The 21,565-nt window shown below is 36.6% G+C and overlaps 1 protein-coding gene across 1 annotated transcript; it reads right to left on the bottom strand.

Moving 5' to 3' along the window:
* Window positions 1–5,864: 5,864 nt before the first annotated feature.
* Window positions 5,865–14,967, bottom strand: mrpl39 (mitochondrial ribosomal protein L39). The gene is made up of 10 exons (XM_083522446.1): window positions 14,786–14,967; window positions 12,687–12,893; window positions 12,351–12,490; window positions 12,155–12,254; window positions 10,033–10,100; window positions 8,525–8,637; window positions 6,919–6,984; window positions 6,377–6,530; window positions 6,131–6,178; window positions 5,865–6,027 (listed from the first exon to the last, which is right to left on the bottom strand). Exons 1-10 carry the CDS (start codon window positions 14,820–14,822, stop codon window positions 5,944–5,946), a joined length of 1,017 nt encoding a protein of 338 aa, XP_083378572.1. The 5' UTR covers window positions 14,823–14,967; the 3' UTR covers window positions 5,865–5,943.
* Window positions 14,968–21,565: the final 6,598 nt, after the last annotated feature.

The following is a 21,565-nucleotide window of genomic DNA, read 5'->3' as shown; positions in this document are numbered from 1 at the left end:
CATCCACTGTTCCTGCTAGGCGTGAGGAAAGGAAGGAAACTGCCATCTAGATACTTACTAGAACTTTGTCTCTAACACAGGAGATTTCAGGCATAACATTACTTCCATTACACCATGTGGAAATCAGCTTTATTCAAGAGATAACCCATCAATGAGACTTCAGTGACATCAATATCAGCATCACCACTAGCTTTCTCATTAGGGATAAACGTATAGAGACAATTTTTTTATTTAAAGTTTATAAACTATTTGTTTCTGTGAAGATACTTTGGGGCAAAAGCATTATATATTGTCAAAAGCGCTATAGAAATCAAAGTGAAAAGATTTGAGTTCAATTCAATTCTATTCAATTAATTGAACCGATCGAATTTTGTGTTTGTTTGTGCTATGTTGAAATGAAATTCTAAATAAAACTGGTCCAATATTAAATTGTTTATCTGTTCTCAAGAAGCTTGACATTTTTAGAGCCTTCTTTTGGAAACCATTCATATATCAAGAAACTTTGCAGCAAAGATTTAGGAGACACCAACAAGGCTTTTGACATTAATGCAATTTTAACAATTTAAAATTTTATTCTGATTGTTTTTAAAAAAAAATACATTTTGCAAATTTCAGTTTAACCATTCACTTTATTGCTCAACCTTTGTTGGGTATTTGTTGGACAGATTAATGCTAAGAATGTGTTGGCATCATGAAGGCATTAACACTGTTGGTCTTAATGGGCTGTGGGTCAAACATCTTCACTGGCTCGACAACATGCAGCAGGCAGTGTGTTTTTCTTCAGGGCAGGACCAAAGTATCCCTTTACACACTTGCTTGTGGTCTGAAGTTTGAGAAAAGACAACAGCTGGCAAGCCAACCTCAAAAACTTCAATTCCTTGTTTAATGTTGCAAAATCCCTTCACCCTTCACAAATTCAGTCTTAAGTTTATGTTAAGACTGAATTTGAAATAAATCATCACATATCACAGCGTTATATTGTGTAATATTAACAGATGTACGTTGCAATTGTACGTTGAGGAATTGGAATATGAAATATGCAGCACTCAGGATTAAAGCTAATTGTACAGGTACATTAAGCAAATAAAAATGTAAAATAAAAGTGACAAAAAGAAAGGATGCTATATTTTTTTGCAGTGTGGATATTTACCTCAAACCTGGTCAAACTTTAACCCCAGACACACAATATGAATAAATAGAAAACTATAGGAAAAAAAAAACCTAAAGATGCTAACAATGCTAAACTTTTACATGAACAATAATGAGTTTTTCTAAGCTTTAGAAAACATGCTCTACAGTTCATATGTGGGGTGGATTGAAATAATTGTGGAATCGCAACTTGTCAACTGCACAGGCATTTAAATCCCGCCACCTGTCCCCACACAACAGATGCACCAGTTGCTGAGAGGCTGACAGTCACACAACAAGGCCTTTGTCTCAGTTCAGCCAAAGTGCTGACCACCGACTTCGCCTTGCACACACATGCGCACACACACTCTCACTTTTGCGCACAGACAGCTTCAGCTGACAAGACAAGGCCAGACATGCAATACAGTAACACACCCTAGTGATGTACAGGCACACAAACACACACGCACTCTACAACATGAGACATTCCTCAAGGGCTTTCAAACCTGACAGATGCAGAGGTGGGCTATGTCATGTGATCTCACTGGCCCCCTCCAGCTCACTTCAAACTCATTTCTCTCTACTGCATCTTCAATTCAATTTGAATAACACGTTTAATAATCACCATTGTCACAGAACAGTTTTGCATACATTTATTGATTTAGGATATACGCTTTATAATAATAAAATTAATAAAAGTACAGTGATAGAGCATGTGATTACCAGACAGAAAATTTGGACACTGACATCTCTGAAAAAATAAACAGAAACCCTGCTTACAAAACACTAATGAAGGTCTAAGGGAATTCTGTCAATAAACCTTTGTTTATTTGACATATAATTATAAAATAAATACCAAGAAAGTAACTGAAAATGCTTTTTAACTTTGCTGATATCTTTTTAAATATTTATATAAAACTACATAGTAAAAACTTTTTCATTTTGAGGCAGTCATCTTTGGTAGGTTTAGCCATCTAGAATTCTGTCAAGATAGTTTATGCTTCAGGATGCCTTTCTGCTGTATTTCTTATTTCCTTGTGACTTGATATACTGGGTTTCTGTGACAAACACACCAAGGTCAGAGGTGCTAACATTCCCTGACTCAGTCCCTGACTCAGTCTCCTCAACCACTTCTCTGTCTATCTAAATAAACTGGACTCTAAATCTTAAAATGGAGCCTGTAAACTTCTGAAATGAAACTTCAGTTAGGGAAAATCTAAAACTATTTTACAAATAACACTGAAGACAGCAGTGTAATTATAAAAGTTTTACTCCTATTCAAGAGAATGACTTAATTTTATTAATTTCCTCATCAAAATCATCAACCTGCATTCTCGATCCCTTGCCTACAAGTTTCTTCAAACAGATAATTCCAGAGGTAATTAAACCGGTTTAAAATTGATGGAACTTCCATTCCATTAGCCCTGGTTATGTACCTAAATCCTTCAAACCAGCAGTTATCAACCCCCTAATTAAGAAACCTGACCTTGACCCATGTCAGCTGTCCAACTACAGGCCAATAATAAACCTCCCCTTTATATCCAAAATTTTTGAAAAGGTTGTAGCACAGCAGTTATGCTCACATCTACTTATGAATAACATTTTTAAAATGTATCAGTCAGGATTCAGGCCTCATCATAGCACAGAGATGTCGCTAGTTAAGGTGGCAAATGACCTGTTATTGGCCTCTGATCAGGGTTTTGTCTCATTTCTTGTTTTGCTCGACCTTAGTGCAGCTTTTGACACTATTGACCATACTATACTGCTTGCTAGACTTAAAGGGAACAGCTCTCTCCTGGCATAGTTTAATTTGACTGATCATTATCAGTTTGTTAATGTAAATGGTGAGTTCTCCACACTGTCTTAGGATCTGTCTTAGACCCACTGGTTTTCTCTTTAAATATGCTGCCTCTGGGTGAAATTATACATAAACATGGTATTTACTTCCATTGCTATGCTGATGATACACAGCTATATATTTCAGCAAAGCCAGATGAGAGAGATCAGCTTAACAATATATATATATATATATATATATATATATATATATATATATATATATATATATATATATATATATATATATATATATATATATATATATACAGTGAGGAAAATAAGTATTTGAACACCCTGCTATTTTGCAAGTTCTCCCACTTAGAAATCATGGAGTGGTCTGAAATTGTCATCGTAGGTGCATGTCCACTGTGAGAGACATAATCTAAAAAAAAAATCCAGAAATCACAATATATGATTTTTAAACTATTTATTTGTATGATACAGCTGCAAATAAGTATTTGAACACCTGTCTATCAGCTAGAATTCTGACCCTCAAAGACCTGTTAGTCTGCCTTTAAAATGTCGTTAGCTGCATAAAGACACCTGTCCACCCCATACAATCAGTAAGAATCCAACTACTAACATGGCCAAGACCAAAGAGCTGTCCAAAGACACTAGAGACAACATTTTACACGTCCACAAGGCTGGAAAGGGCTACGGGGAAATTGCCAAGCAGCTTGGTGAAAAAAGGTCCACTGTTGGAGCAATCATTAGAAAATGGAAGAAGCTAAACATGACTGTCAATCGCCCTCAGACTGGGGCTCCATGAAAGATCTCACCTCGTGGGGTCTCAATGATCCTAAGGAAGGTGAGAAATCAGCCCAGAACTACACGGGAGGAGCTGGTCAATGACCTGAAAAGAGCTGGGACCACCGTTTTCAAGGTTACTGTTGGTAATACACTAAGACGTCATGGTTTGAAATCATGCATGGCACGGAAGGTTCCCCTGCTTAAACCAGCACATGTCCAGGCACGTCTTAAGTTTGCCAATGACCATTTGGATGATCCAGAGGAGTCATGGGAGAAAGTCATGTGGTCAGATGAGACCAAAATAGAACTTTTGGGTCATAATTCCACTAAACGTGTTTGGAGGAAGAAGAATGATGAGTACCATCCCAAGAACACCATCCCTACTGTGAAACATGGGGGTGGTAGCATCATGCTTTAAGGGTGTTTTTCTGCACATGGGACAGGGCGACTGCACTGTATTAAGGAGAGGTATCATACAAATAAATAGTTAAAAAATCATACATTGTGATTTCTGGATTTTTATTTTTTTTAGATTATCTCTCTCACAGTGGACATGCACCTACGATGACAATTTCAGACCCCTCCATGATTTATATATATATAACTGAGATATATACATATATATATATATATATATATATATATATATATATATATATATATATATATATATATATATATAAAACTACAATACTCTAAGAAACAGTGGTTACTGAAACCTCTGGAGCATGTTTATATAATAAAACGAGTTTGGGGACACACAATATGATTCTAAACTACTGTCCTGCAATATTAAATGATTGCTGTATCAGAGGCTCTACCTGTCGAGAATTTCTGTTCCTATGATAAATGTCATAAGGCAACAGCTTTAAACAAAAACAACACAGCGATATGCAAGAGCTGGCAGTCAATCAGACGAGAGGGATAGAAAAGAGAATGAGTGTGTCAACAACCAAACTGGAGTGAAAGTCTGAAAATAGATTCAGGACTGATGGAGATGCTGAAGAGTGAGTTGGACAGCTGGTACATATTAGTTTCCTGCTCCATCCTTGTTATGAAATTCGTACTGTATCACAGCCTATTCGTGAAGTTGTTTGAGTTGAAAAGATAAGAATATAAGTGAATGTGTTCCTGTCCCTTTCTTCTCTTTAGATCTGCTTGATTTATCCTGACCCCCTAGCTTTGGATGGAATTCTCCTCTATTGGAGACCACTTGTTGCAGCTGTGGATGATTCCACATGATCAGTCTAAAGATCCACAAAGTTACTGAGCAACCAAATAACTTTGGACTGTAATTAATATCAACAGTTTACTAAAATGTCTCAGGATCACAGGCTGCATTTAATTGCCTAGCACTGCACACCTTTACAATGATGGAACTGTAATGAATAGACATTCTGTGCCACCCAGATGAGGATGGGTTCCCTTGTGAGTCTGGTTCCTATCAAGGTTTCTTTCTCATGCCATCTCAGGGAGATTGTTCTTTTACCACAGAATTTTTTTTATTTATTATAAATAACAATTAACCTAAGTTAATTAAACCAATTTTTTAACATTAACACTCAAGCATGGTTTTTTTTTTAATAGAATATTTACAGAATACAGAGAATTTCTAATACTAAATTATAGACATTCACAAAATTGTCTTATAATACAAATATTACTTTATAAACTAACGCATTTAAGACATTTCCATATTCAGTTTTTTTTTTTTTGCTATATAGTTATGTATTTTATAACTTTAAATATTGCCATCAGTTTGCAATTTATCCACCAATTGGTCTTTTAATCTGCAATAAATGGACATTCGGTGCAACCTAGATGAGGATGGGTTTGCTCTTGAGTCTGGCAAAGGAAGAGATTTCTTCCTTTGCCATCTTGGGGAGTTTTCTTTGCCACAGTCGCCACCGGCTTGCTCAGGGACAAACTTACACTTATAAAGAACATATTAATTTTTTATCACCACATTATCTGTGTAAAGCTGCTTTGAGACAATGTTCATTGCTATACAAATAAAAATGAATTGTAATAATGTAAGATTGAATCTGTAATAATTCAGTATCTCTGAAAATTAATCAACCTAAATTAAAGTTTCCACAGATATGCTATAATATTACATCCATCCATTTAAAATAAATAGAAGAAAATCACAATGATGAGTGATTTATTCAGCAAAATTACACAATGAGGAAACAATATTTATGTATAAACAGGATTAGTTGCAGGTCAGTGTTGGGATGGTGAGGGAATAGATTTGGGAGAAGGGGATGTGGTTTCCGGTTTAGTGGCTGCAGATGAAGGAATCTCCACCTGTAAGACAGAGAAATTAATGGCTTGAAATCTCAGTCCTTATAATTTCAGTATAAGCAGAATGATCAAAAGTGCTCGGTAAATCATGTTTAAACCTTCTTACCAGTTTCTCAGCTCTCTTCCTCAGCTTTCGCCAAACTGTATGGTGAGCCTGGGAAAAAAAAAATAGTCAGAGATAACCAAAATAATAAACAACACCATGATTCTTTATGAGATACACATGCACCTCTCTACATTCTGTGCACAATGTATGCCTTTGTACTAGTAAGCCATTTAATCTTATATCTGGATAAGGACACGCTCTTTCCTTTTTTCTGCACCCACATAAACTGTAACATTATTACTCTACCGTGAGGTTGAGGGGAAGTGAGAGGCCCTGGGCTCGTCGATGCAAACCCCACTGTCCTTCTCCCAGGGTATGCATTGCTGTTACTTCATACTGGTAGCACAGACCTGTTCTGACCACTAGGGGGCCCTCTGACAGAGTCACATGCTCCCCACACCTTGCAAAAAACAAACAAACAAAAAAACCAATAAAGACAATTGGCAAATTTTAACGTCAGATGCCCTTACCCAGAGCAACAAGGGTTAAGGGCCTTACTTAAGAGCTACCACCTGCTCCATATTTTAATGTTTTGTCCTTTTATCACATGATTTTAGATTTTAAAAAGCACTGATAATTGCATGTTTTCTCAAAATTCTTCTTTTTTAAGAAGAATTGTCTATTCTTATGTATACCAAAAAACAGATTTAGAATTGAACCAATCCACGTCCATTCATTATAGTTCCATCATTGTTGATATCATCAACTGTCCACTGATGGAAACTCGAGACTAATGCCAAATCACCATTGTCTAGTGAACCATGAGTGTTTGTATTGTGTGTACTGACCTGTATAATGACACTGTGCCACTAGGGCATTTAGCAGCCATTTCTTCCACCTCCTCTTGTTTATATCTGTATAGTAAAAAATGTGATTTGAATGAGTTACTATAAGAAATATGATGCCATGTATGCACTCAGATTTCAACTGAAGATAATTGAAGGGAAATCCTTTCCATAATCAGGATCTAACAGGGCAGAAAGAGTGCAGATAAAGTTCAAAACAAAACATTCTGTACATTTCTGTCAGTCAGGAAGCTCAATAATGAATCCACTGAACCAGAGCATACAGTTGGTGTGTGATTCTGGAAACCAAATTCTTCCTTTTTTAATCTATATGCTAAAGGCAACAAATACAGTACAAGACAAACATTCACAAAAGTAACAAAGCGGAAGTGAAACCTTGCATAAAGGTGTTTTCACATATAGTTTGTTTTAAAAGAACCAAACACAGTTCAGTTAGGTCAGGAGTGTCCGACTCAAATTCACAGTGGGCCAAAATAAAAAACTGGGACGAAGTCGCGGCCAAACTCAATATTTATTGAAAAATTTACTGCAATTGTGCGTTTTCCATGTATCCAGATATGTAATGTTGAACCTTTTCATATGGAAACAACTAAAGTTTAATATTGTAAACACATGAAAAATTATTTTTTTAAATAAAAACACACATCAGTGCTATTCATCTCTCTCTCTCTCGCGCTCGCTCGCTCTCGCTCTCTCTCTCTCTCTCTCTCTCTCTCTCTCTCCGCGTTTAAGCAGCTTGGGCACGGAGTTGGAGCAGTGTGTCGGGGAGGAAACATGGAAACTGTGCAGCACTTTGACTTGAGCGTGTCTCTACACTGAAGTTCAATCAGCTCCATTTGGAGGTTGGTTGGTGCGCTTTCCAAGTCAATCACAAACAGATTACTGAGCAGTTTAAATCTGCATTAAATTCACATGGTTTGCTCACAAATACACGCTGAACCGCTAAGGGATTGTTTGAAAGGGTTAATCGAACTAGGTGTGAAAAGGAAAGTGTCAGAGAGCAACAGCTTTGTGTAAGCAATCGTGTAATCGTGTAAATCTTAACATGGAAAACACAAACAAAGGCACCAAATCACTTATTTTGCCTGTCCAGTTAGGGGATCATCTGTCTCTATACCCCCCTGTCCTCTTAATGTTCCTCGTTCAAACCAATCACCTTGATTTTTTTTCTTAACCACATCCATAAACCTGCTACTTCGCCTCCCTCTTTTCTTCCGTCCGGGTGGCTCCATCCTCAGCATTCTTCTACTGATATACTCCATGTCTCTCCTCTGCACATGTCCAAACCATCTCAATTGCACCTCTTTTACCTAAATGGTCTCCATTTACTATCCATTTAAATACCATTTTCGGAAATTGCCAGAAGCTCTTATTTAAAGTGACTCATACACAAAGAAGCGAAACCTTTACATTACTATCATGTTACACGAGTTACACATTCAATCAGGACTGGTTATTTCATCCTCAGTATCTCCTATGCATTTCAAGCACCAGGAACCACAGACTTGAATCAGAGATCAGAAACTTATGAGTAACATTCAGCCTGGTTTTTAACTTAACTGCTCTTTAGTCAGAAAGGAAAAAATACCTGCTATGAGAGAAGATCTCCAGTGCTACAGGAGGCGCCACATCCAGAGGCTCCCAGGGTATATCTTTAAGCATTAGCTGCTGAGCTTCACGAGTGAATGAGCGCATGTTCTCCTGTAGGGTATTTAGGGAAGGACTCAAAGCCAGTTGCATACAGGTTTTGATCATTAACAGTTAAGTGGAAGGTTCGTTTCTGAGAGATGTGCTAAAAAGGATGTGATTCCCACTTGCACGGAATAAAATGCTTAACTGCTTAGTTGTTTTCAGCGCAGTTCACATTCTTATACTGTATTATTTGTTAGAAATAATGCACCTTTTCACGCTCATAATAGGGTTATTGTATATTTATTTGTATAGTTGTATATTTATATATTTACTAGGTCTGCAACAACTAATCAATAAAATTTATTATCGATAATGTAATTCGTTAATAATAAATCCCGTTCTCGATTAGTTGGGCTGCTCAAGTTACAGGTTTGTGTGATAAGAGAAAATGGCAAAAAAAAGTGTGCATCCCAAGTCATCCAAGGTATGGGAGCATTTTATATTAAACACACTGGTGTCACATCACATCATGTGAAAATGGCGCAGTTTATTGAAGTGCTATTGTGTGAACTGTTGGTTTGTGACTTCGGGATAGCATTTGTCTACTACAACAGTAACTTATCTGTTTTTAAACGTGATTTACTGCGACTTTATTACACTCAAACGCATGTTTTTAATGTTTGTGTATTTAATTGATGCAAATATAATTTAAATATTTGACCATATTTGAATATTTTATAATATATAAAAATCTAATTTATTATATAATCTAGATCTAAATTTTTTTAAACAAAAATTGTTTAAAATTTTTTATTATATTTTATATTGATTCTTTTAAGTATAGTTGTCAATTTGCCATCTGCAAAATTTACACAATTTGCTTCACCTTTTATAATCAAACGCTGTTTTTTTTATTTTTTTTGGGGGGGGGGGGGGGGGTGTTTACAGAAGGAAACAACCCAGCATGAGTGAATTTGTTCACATGCGATCCTCAACAAGCGGCCACTATAAGCTTTAAAATGACTAAATTAAAGATAAACAATTCACATAGTGATTTAAATTAAGTACACTTTTATACATAAATACCCTAAATTAGGGGTTTATATAGTTATAATAAACAAAACATCTAAGAATTATTTTATCTGATTAATTGATGAAAAAAGAAAAAAATAACCGCCCGATTAATCGATTATCAAACTAATCATTAGATGCAACTTAATATTTACATTTCATTAATTAATTAATTTAAATAAATTGCTATTTGCACTTTTGGTTAGATGCTAACCGCATTTCATTGGGACTGTATTTGTACTCTGCACAAAAACAACGTTGAATTTAATCTCAATGAAAATCACTACTAAGGTAAACTTAATGGCTAAAATAAAAGTCAAACAGTTTGAATTATTTTTTTTTTTTGAGTATTCAGATTATCATACTATACAACACATTTTACAAAATACCCACCTCTGAAGGAGTCCAGGAATCTAACCGAGGATCCAAGACCACATCAGAGCAGAAAGCACCAGCAGTCACTAGAGACAAAAAAAATCACAAGGAAACATTACAGCCAGTACTACCACATGGCAAAATGGGCACATACGTCTTGTCTACACTTGTTATATTATCTTTTGGCTACAACAGGTTTAGATCACAACTTGCAAAGAATTTTAAATATTATTTAAATAGATGTGCAAAAGTTTTAAGAAATCCTATCAAATGAAGACTACCAAATGTGTACATTTAATTTATTTGTAGTTATCAATTACCAACATACAAATGGAATAAAAACAACATTTGGGTTAATTACTTTGTTTTTTTAACACAGCATCAATTCTCCATGATATACTTGCAAAAGGCTTTTCACAGGAGCTGGTTTGTTGTTCCAAACACCTTGGAGAACTAACCACAGTTCTTATGTGGGTTTAGGATGTATCAAGTTGCTTCTGTCCCTTCATATAATCCTCCACTGATTCATTGACGTTGAGATCAGGGCTCTGTAGTGGCCATACCATCTCTCGAAAATACCTCCTTTAGATTTCTTTATTTGTTGTTGCTAAAAATAGATGTATGTTAGAGTTATTGACATGCTGCAGGATGTCAATGCCATGGACTGATCAGCTTCCTCCCTGATAAATGAGAATCTACTTATACTTTCCAGCAGTAAAGATTTACACAATTGCTTCTGACCAGATTTGTCAAGTTTATTTAATTAAATGCAGCTTCAAAATTTCATAGGAACCTTCACCACGCTTATGTGCTGCCTGCAGACACTCATTCTTGTACTGCTCTCTGCCAGTCTGGCAATTCAATTACATTTCTATAACGCTATAGAAATTGAATTGACATCATCTCAAAGCAGCTTTAAAGAATGTTCGATTAATAGAATTAAATTTACATGTTCTTATCCCCGATGAGCAGCCTGGGGGCGACTGTGGGAAGGAAAAACTCCCTCAGACAGTATAAGGATGAAGCCTTGAGAGGAACCAGATTTAAACGAGGAACCCATCCTCATTTGGGTGAAACCAAGCATGTACATTATTACAACATTACAAACACCGGAGAGCGAGAAATATCATGAGCGAATGTGTGATTATGAGTAATGTCCATTCTAATGCAACAACCTGCCTTTCTTCAGAGCCAAATATTTAATCCATCCTTCCAGAGAATCTGCTGCCACTGTTCTGCACCACAGTTGTTTTTTTTTATGGATACACTGGATATTCCCAGGGAATTTGCTGAGCATTTCTGGTCATACTTCTATAGAGTGTAGATTGTCATGGTGCCACCGGTGTCTATGGTTCTTGTACAAGTCGTTCATCTGCTTCACTATGTTTTCTGATCGAACAGTGCATCATGAATGCTGATTATGGCTTCATGCTTCTGCACATGAGCTAGAACATGTGGAAAGACCTGTCTTCCTTGAGACTTCTGCATGACCAAGAAAAGCATCCTCAATCATGGTTGGATTTGTTTTAATTTAGTCAACTTCAGCAATCTCAGATTTTTAGTAGAGCAGATGTTTTTCTTTCAGCCAATGAAAGCGTTTTATTATCCTTATTATATCCTTCACTTTCAGCACCTGTTTGGTAACTGTTTATTTATGCACTACATTGCAGCCTACAAATTCCCCTAAAGTGTGCAGGTGTACCTGGTAGAGGCAGAGAAGGTCACAGCCAATGTTTATTCATTTGCATACTGTTGACTAATAAACTATTTATATTTTTTAAAAATAATTTTACTTTACAGTTTCTAGAGCTAGAGTTATTGGCACCCTGTAATACACGATATGTGTGTATCTGATATGTCTACATATGTAGATAATTTTTATAGGAGTGAATTTATTCACTTGTTCGATAGACAAGTGAAATCACTAGGTGTTTATGCTGCATGATTATTTTACACAAGTCTTTTGTTATCAATCCTCTTAATAGGGGGTGCCAATAATTCTGACTAACACTCGAGTAAATGTAATCAACAGAGCGAGCTAATATTTTGTACATTGTAATATCGCTGAGTAATCCGTCAACGGATTGTTAAAACACTTGTCTGTGTGCTGTGTTCATGTTCTGAAGCTTTTACTGTGTACCAGGAACTTCAGGAATCTTCAGCAGCTCCACACTGTACTCCTCTTTGAAGGAATTATCAAGAACTTGTCCCAACAAGGCTGAACAGGAACGCCAAAACGCCTAAGACGCAAAGTCATGTTTTGATCATACATAAAATAAAATATTGTTCCCAATCCTGCATTACAAATTCACAGCATTTCAGTAAAGGTTTAGTACCTGGTTAAGGAGCTGAGGGTTGGTGTCTTTGAACGTGAGCAGTGTGAGGGAGCAGGAGTGAGTAAGTGGGCGATGCATGTGCCATGGCTCTCCGTCCACCAGTGCGAGAGCTGCACTAGACAAGTGCCACTCTGTCAAATCTGAAAGAAGAATGAAGAAATAAAAAAACAAAAACTAAAAACACAAACACTCAATTTGATTTCATTCCCAACAATTTTAAGCATTTATTTTTCCATTTTTATATAAAGCACTAGATTTACAACACTCGCTACAGTGTGAGGGATGCCTTAGACAGTTCCATGCACAACACTCATGCCAAATATTCGCCCGACTCACGTCTTGCACAGCTATATGGTGTGGACATGCCCTTGTTCATCACCAGAAGTGTTCCCTGTAGCCCCGGTGCGTCCATGGTGACCTCGATTTTCTCAATGCGAGGATACAGCGAGCGCTGTCGAGCTTGCTCTTTGGAGAACAGGGTGCTACGCCAACTGCGCAATTCGGACGCGGAAAGCCGCTCGGCTGCTGCACTGGACACCAAACCTGAAAGGAATACACATTCATATTAAGAAAACTAAAAGACAACAAAATAAATACCATGTGACACACAAGTAGTTCAGCACGATATATAGATCAGGCATAACGTTATGACATTATGACAGGTGAAGTGAATGACACTGGTTATCTCTTCATCATGGCACCTGTTTGTGGAATATATTTTGGGCAGCAGGTGAACATTTTGTCCTCAATGTTGATGTGTTAAAAACAGGAAAAATGGGCAAGTGTAAGGATTTGAGCGAGTTTGACAAGGGCCAAATTGTGACGGCTAGATGACTGGGTCAGAGCATCTCCAAAACTGAGTTATGCCTAGTCGGTGTTAATAAAGGAATAAGGCACAGGACCAGTTAAGATCGGATGCATATTCTTTAAAACGATTACTGTCATCAATGAACATAAATTTCATTATGTCTCTCCAGATTGTTGTATTAAAAAGCAAACACTAAAATGGAAAAGAACGAGGGAAAGTTTTTTTTTTTTTAATGAAAATAGTCCTTTATGACTATAGATGTATGTTTGGAGTAATTGATATGCTGCAGAATAAATTAGAGGTCGATCAGCTGCCTACCTGATGGTTCAGCATGATGGATGGCATCGGCCTATACTTTTCTGCAGTAAAAATTGAGACCGTTTCTTTCGACTAAATTCTTTCGGTTTGTAGAAATGCAGCCCCATACAATCAGTTAGGGTAAATATTTCATTTTGACTCATGCGTCCAGTGAATATGCTGCTATTGTTCTGCACCACAATTGTTTGTGTGATGCTCTTCTTAACACGGGAGCTTCTGAGGATGTCAGCATGATATCCCTCATGTCTGTGTTGCCTTCTGGTTCTCCCTTTTAGTTATGCTGCTATAGCGAGTCTTGCCGGAGTCCAAACTGCACAGTGACTTTAACTCTCATGCAACAATAGGTACACTTAATAATCCATATCCTTCTCTTCCTCTCTCTCTCTCTCTCTCTCTCTCTCTCTCTCTCTCTCTCTCTCGGTCGAGTTAAACATGCTCCTGAGGCTCCAGTGACCACTGTTCCTGCCCCTCTCCCCCCCGTGGATCTTCCCACTTCATCCAGGCCTGCCTGGATTGGACTGTAGTTGATGTCAACAGTCTCCTACACTGACTCAGAAATACACTTCGCTTTTGATCATCACTGCACCCCGCAACATTGTATACCCGCCACAAATGGACATTCGGTGTAACCCAGATGAGGATGGGTTCCCTCTTGAGTCTGGTTCCTCTCAAGGTTTCTTCCTTATGCCATCTCGGGGAGTTTTTCCTTGCCACAGTCGCCAGTCGCCACCGGCTTGCTCATCAGGGACAAACTTACTCATAAAGAACATATTCATTTTTAATCACCGCATTATCTGTGTAAAGCTGCTTTGAGACAATGTTCATTGTTAAAAGCGCTATACAAATAAAAATGAATTGAATTGAATTGATATATCTTTTCTCTGCAGCTGTCATTTCCAAAGGGACCTCCAACATGCTTACCTGCACTCATCCTTTATTAAAGCTTATTTTCCCTGGTTGGAGAAATGCATATTGCCGGTCAATATCTGGTATACTGGTATATATCAGCCTTTTAGATGAAAGAAAAAAAGAGTTTTATGTCTAGAAATCTGGGAGTTTATTCTTTTGTCACCTCTGACTTGTTCCATAGGAATCTAAAAAATTGTGCTTTGTGGTCTACGGCTATTGTTAAAGCGATATTATTATTATTATTATTATTATTAATAATATTATTACTATTACTAATAATACGATTGTTAATTATGTACATATTATTTAAGATGAACATATAGATTTAAATGAGTCCACCACATCAGTTAGCCAAGGTCAGCAGCGTCAGTGTGGAAATGAGAATAAAAGACAAACTTACGGCGCTGCACCATTTGACAAACTCGCTGAGACGCCATGTGAACTCTTGTTTCAAGCCAACACTAAACAATTACATAAAAAAATACACATGTAAAAAACGCTGTAAACTTAATAATTCATCAGTTACTGTGCGTGCAGCGCTCCATGCTGTGACATCCGCAATGTGTCCATTATAATACCTCCGTGTTCAAACTAGGAACCACATTTTAGGTTCCGCCGTAACACAATTTTCTATCTATCTATCTATCTATCTATCTATCTATCTATCTATCTATCTATCTATCTATCTATCTATCTATCTATCTATCTATCTATCTATCTATCTATCTATCTATCTATCTATCTATATAGAAAAAGAGAGAGACAGACAGACAGACAGACAGACAGACAGACAAACAGACAGACATATTGCTTGTGAATTGATAGATGAAGATAGATTATTTATAGAGAGAATGTCTGAAGTACACAAATGCTGTACATGAGTAAAAGTACAAATATTCTGATTTCAGTAAAGTTCTCCCCTCACATACCATCTGGAGTAAAAGTGCAAAAGTTCTTGCTTTTGAAAATGTCAAATATAAAAGTACTGATCCATGAAAATTATTTTTGTATAATTTATATTTGAATAATGTATATTTAATAATTCAATGCCCCATTCTACATCATATCTTTAAAAAAAATAAAAAGAGTGAGCTTTCTATTGTTACAGACACTTGCTTAATGCTTAACTTGCACTTTGCTATTCTTAAACTCTTGTGAAAACCATGGTGTTACATTCTCATGACCAGTTCTCAGTAAATGCAATTTATGTGTTTAATCCAACAGAAACAGCATGTATTTTCTTTGTAACATTTATAGGAAGTGGGGTAAGAGGAGTAGTACAAAAGTCAGAAAATATTTTGGTTTTAAGTGTTAGTACAGGATCCAGTGATATTCAAGATTTATCTGCACAATGAATCAATTCAAGTGACATTTATAAAAAAAATTAAATAAATAAAATAAAAAAAAATGAAAATGTTTATTAGAATTAAGCTAATGGAAATTTTAGATGACAGATGATGACAATTGGTTTACAGTTTTTCTCAGTTGCTTTGGAGCGTTTCTCAGATCAAAAACGAACCTCTTAAAACTACTTGGTGAACCTTCACATCATGTAGTCAATTGTGCACATCATAAAAACATTTCTCGTTGCTTTTATCAAATTGCGAATGCTTGGTACATTCATTTAATTGATTGTATACTGCTGCTGTTTCCTACTTTATCAGGTATTTATGTCATGCTGATCAAAATATATAATATTTTTAATCAACAGTTTTGAGAATTTTATTTTTGATCTGAGAAATGCTCCAAAGCAACTGAGAGACCTGTAATGCCTTCAATCTAAATGATTCCCTGTGAGGGATCTCCTGGTTGTGACAGTCACACCTCACTACAAGACTTTGACGAATGCTAAACTGAATGGAAATCTTAAAATGTAGGAGTTCTACCTTGAGTCATATCTCAGTGTTACTGTAAAAGTAGCGGCTAGGCCACAGGGTGCTGTCTGACTTTACCATGGCCTGTAGGTGTCACCCTACGAAGAGAACCAGCTTCTAATGAGTTTTATATACAGGCATGCCACTTCAGGAAGCACATTTTGCTACTACCTGGACTTCACTTTGCACTTTTCTAAGGTTCTACAAGAATGCAATCATCTCTGAGTGGTGTAAGTGCAAAGGTAATCTCTTTTATGGATGCAATTGTTGGAATGCATTATCCAGATGAAGCTGGGTTAAGGTAGTGAGAAATAGTGAAATAATTTTGATAAGATACTAACATTTTCTGCTTTGTCTCAATTTCTATTTTTAAAAGCAGGCTTAAATATATATTCTTTGAAACCCAAATAATAACCAGGGTTAATGCTCTTTTTTAGAATGGTGCCACACAGCAACAGGTTTCTAGGAAAAGGGTAATAAAATATATTTTTTAACGTGAGATACAGGTGTGAAGTGCAACGGCAACAGCCATGTGGTCAGTGTGATTGCTCAAATATTTCTGGTCAAGTATCTCATTAGAAATTGTTATCCAGGGCCATTTATATATTGGATTATGCATATATCTTTAATGTATCATTTATATGAATGAATAATGAATGATTTATACATGATCCAGGTAAGAAAAACACAAAAGAGTAACAAAATAGTGCTACAATATAGATTATACACAATAGGACTTCACTGCTGATCTTATAAAGAAAGAATAAAACAATTAAAACTAACAAGGACATTGTGAACATTTATTACAAATAATTTAAAAAGTTTAAACACAAGACTCCTTCATAACATCAGTTATCTTAATTATCATCATTACCTGTGAGACATTGCTGATGCTTCATTAAATGCTATAAATACATTTTTAAATAATAAAACACAAAACTGACTAATAACAACATTACTGTTGTGTTGACTGGATTCTCTTGCTTGCTGGAATGTGTGAATGCTATCAAGCTGGAGTGAGGTTCTGCTCTAACAACCCCAGTCATGAACAGCATTAACACGATGTCTGAAGAACGAGCATGGGACACGAAAACTAGCTGTGTCTGACAAAGTTTGATAAGCAGCAATGTTCTTCATGCGTTCCATGATGCGCCAATATATCAAGGCTGAAGTAAGCTGATCAATGCAGGAATAATGCTAACAGCATAGGTGTTCACTTAGATATAACCCCTATCACGATTAGCATTAACCCTGAACTGAACAGGTCATTCTTAGCTGTGAAAGGGCTGCCGTGAAAGCCACCTATGGGATAAATAAAGAGAAATCAAGTTATAAGGGATAACATTCAAAAATAAATAGTGAATCATATCACAAGAGTAAACGAGATGTCTATCTGCAATAATCGCCTGTTCTGAACTTCTTTCTATGAAAGCTCAAGGCGGATTGAGCCTAAATGCAACTCAGAAGACTTTAAATGAGGTTGTGTCGTGGAAAATGACATCCGCAAGCATGGTTCGTGTTTGCCCCCACCTTCAGTTTTTTCCTTTAGAGAGGAGGAACATCCATCCAAAATTCAATGACCTTTAAATGTGGTAACATTGAGTCATTTTGCTCTAACAGCATTTTCTGAAGTGGTTGTCACTCACCAATTTCTCACTCTTCTCGATTGTATCATTGATTGTGATCATTGGAATCGCTGTTATTTCTTCTTTGGTGCATGTTTCAATAGCAAACAGTTCAAAACATTTAAAATCAAGTTGCTTTGTTGTCTATTACACTTTAATTCGACATTTTATTTCACTAAATAAAACTCCTAATAAAAACCTGCCTCTGGTATAAACATTCAACCATAAAGTAAAAGACACTTTTGGACATTTTCTGAACTATTTACCTTTCATAATGACAAAAACGTTCAAAACTGAGACTGAAATACTGAAAGAAAAAAGAATGGAGGAAATGTGGCTACTAACCACAGCATGCAGTTTCTGTAGAAAAGCACCACGTGGCCATGCGGGTTTTTTAAACTCATTTACCTGCTCAAACTCACTTCCTTCCTTCCTTTTGCTTTTCGCAGTCATGAGTGTTGTTCAGAAACAGTTGTCTCTAGTTGGCGATCATTCCTCTGTTCCTTTCGAATACATATGGGTTTCTCTTAAGTAAGTGTCCATGTCCATGTGGTATTCCTCTGTTATTACGGCTCTGCAGTTTCACCTCAACACACACAGCAGACACACAAATACGTACATACACAACAAACAAACAAACTAGGTGTTCACAGCTACAGGGGCCCCATGTGCTTTTCTTATATATTGGGTGGGGTGAGTCACAAAATTTTCCATAGCTGGGAAAGTAATTGGCTATTACTGGCGAGTAATGACTGTACGTACATGAAACGAAAGCTGTTGTTATTAGTCAGATTGTGTAACCCACAAATAAAATAAAAAAATTAAAAAAGGTTAAATAAAAAAAGTGTAGACAGGGCAACAGTGTCAAAATGTTATACCTTAAAACAGTTTATATCCAATGCCTAATGTTTCTATATTGTTACTAGATAATTGTTACTCCCAGGACACTTTTTAACTATATGCTTTTACTTAAACTTGTAAATGTGCTTGCAAGTTGATTTGCTCTTAACTCCTTCTCAGCGTCAATATCGTTCACAATGTAAAAGTAGGGCTACCCCAGATTAAAAAAAAAACTAATTTCATATATTGCTTAAATACTGAAATGATTCATATCACATTGTATAAGATTCAGTTACTTGTTGTTGCATTTTGTAAGTGACATTATTTCATATTAAAGCAGATTCAGTGGTTCAAAAATCAAATCAGTGCCCTTAAAATCATATAATGTGGGTTTTGTGTGGCGGTATGCTTTTTCCCATATTTGGCTGCACTTAATTGCCCTCTGTGCAAAGGTGCGTTTTCATGGTGACCGGTATCCAGATTCGCAGTGTTAATCAGTGTGATTAAATGAATGAAAGATGCTGTGAATCAATGATGCAAAGTTAAATATAATAATGGTGAAAGAGGATCTTCTTATTTGCTATACTCAATAAATAAAATATTTCCTATTACTTACACTTAAAGATTTTGGTAAAAAAAAAATATTTTTTTCAGTTTTAATGAGTCAAACAGGGATTTTCACTTTGAGTCTTTTCACAACCGACAGTTAAGACCACACCAAGACACCATTCTCACGCCTGTTATTTTACCTTATAAGTCCTACTTAAAGAACATACACTGGATATAAAGTCGACACACCCCTGGCAGGTTTTGTCATGTAAAAAATAAATGAAACAAAGGCAAATCATGTTAGAAATGAAAATGTAACCATTTTAAATTAGGGAAAAATGAGAAACAATATAGAATAGCTTGCATAAGTGTTGGGGTCCTTGTCACCAATTTACTCTCCTTCTTTCTCTCTCTCTCTCTCTCTCTCTCTCTCTCTCTCTCTCTCTCTCTCTCTCTCTCTCTCTCTCTCACTTTCTCCTTCTCTGTAGAGTTAAGCATGCTCCTGGGGTACCAGCCACAAGTGGCCCTGTTATTTTCTTTTCTTCGGATCTGCCTGATTCATCCCGCCACCCTAAATCTGGATGGAGTTCTCTTCAATTGGAGACTACTCTGTGCAGCTGGAGAAGGTGCTCCTTCAGCTGCCTAAAGATCCAATTTACTGAGCAACTCAAGAAATTTGAGGATGGATTTGGACTGTAATTCAGTGGTGGGCCGTCAGGCCTTTTTTTTTACCTTAGTCTCTATAAGAAATTAGTCTTTTTCTTTAACCAATCAGTTTTCAAATTCACCTCACAGCACAAGCCAGCTGGCCCAGAATAGCATCAGCATTTTTCCGTCCTCTGATTGGTTGGTCAGAGGGTTACTGTTACTGTTACAGCCAAGTTTGACTAGCAAAACACGTCTGTAGCGCTCTGCACACATTAATACATAAAAGATAGACTTTTTTTTTTGCCTACGAATGAAGAGAAATTGATTTGGTCTCAGACACACTTAAAAATACATTTCCAAGAAAAGCTAGACATTGTGAGGAGAGGTCGGTCAACCCCGAAGCTAGCTAGGGTTTGTTCGCCACTTCCAAACCATTGAATACGAGTGGTACCACTGGCTCCAAATGATGTAGGTGCACAGTTGCAGTTGTAGTCTAGAGGTTTGGAGCTTGCTTTTTTAGTAAAAATGGCATTCACCCTCCCTTCATTCCTCTCTCTGTAATGCCACGTGTTGTTATATTGCGTTTTTGTATAGTATTGATAGTTTCTATAATTGAGACGTGATGGTTGTGGTATTAAGAGGTGAATTAAGTCAGGTAAGTCCCGACTGAAGGCCCAGGTACCAAATGCACAGCCCGCCACTGCTGTAATTAATATCACCAGTCTACTCCAAGGGCTCAGGACCACAAGTTGCATGAACAGTTTTGCATTAAAGTGCCCAACACTGAACAGTATATCTCAACAATGATGGAACTGTAATGAATAGACATTCTGTGCCACCAGGTGAGGATGAGTTCCCTTTTGAGGCTGGTTCCTTTCAGGGTGTTGTTTTCATACCATCTCTGGAGGTTTTTCCTTGCCACAGTCACCACTGGCTCACTTATTAAAGATGAAAGTACAATTATAAGCAATAAACTTATAGGCACTAAACTTATACATTCTTTTATGCAACTTTATAACCTTTTTATCTGTGCTTTGAGAAAATATCCATTGTTTAAAGCAATATAAAAATAAAATGAGTTGAAATTACGATGGACAACCAATACAGAAAAGATCATAATCACGATCACAAAGGAATCTTCCAGGGTGACTCATTCTCTCCACTGTTATTTTACATATTACTGACAAACATCCGGAAAGGATAGAGCCATTGTTATGCACTTAACAAAACAACTAACACAGCGTCAGTCAGCTGTATAGGGACAATCTCAAGCTGTTCACCAAAGATGAATATCAGCTCAAATGGGTAACCATCCATACTCTAATAATAGTGTCCTCAAAGTAAAATTTGTACAATTGTGCTAATGAAATCTAGATAGATGGGCTGAAAATTAGCTCAAACAAGATGTCTGAAAGTAACATGGCATCACAGACAGTGATAGTATCCACCACACTAAGATGAAGAAATGATGTACAAATGATGTCAACAAGGAACAAATAATAAAAAAAAAAACTGGTCCTAAAGTATGAGCGCCATTCAAAGAACAGGTTGTCAGCCATTTACAGAATGACCGTTCAAGTCCCCATGTACAGTTTAGGGATAATTGAATGAAAGAGATCTGAGATAGTAGAGTAGACACCAACG

This window comes from Silurus aristotelis (genome assembly GCF_946808225.1).
Source record: "Silurus aristotelis genome assembly, chromosome: 20".
NCBI classification, from domain to species: domain Eukaryota; kingdom Metazoa; phylum Chordata; class Actinopteri; order Siluriformes; family Siluridae; genus Silurus; species Silurus aristotelis.
Note: the sequence above shows the minus strand (reverse complement) of the source record. Positions and strands in the feature narration are given on the sequence as shown.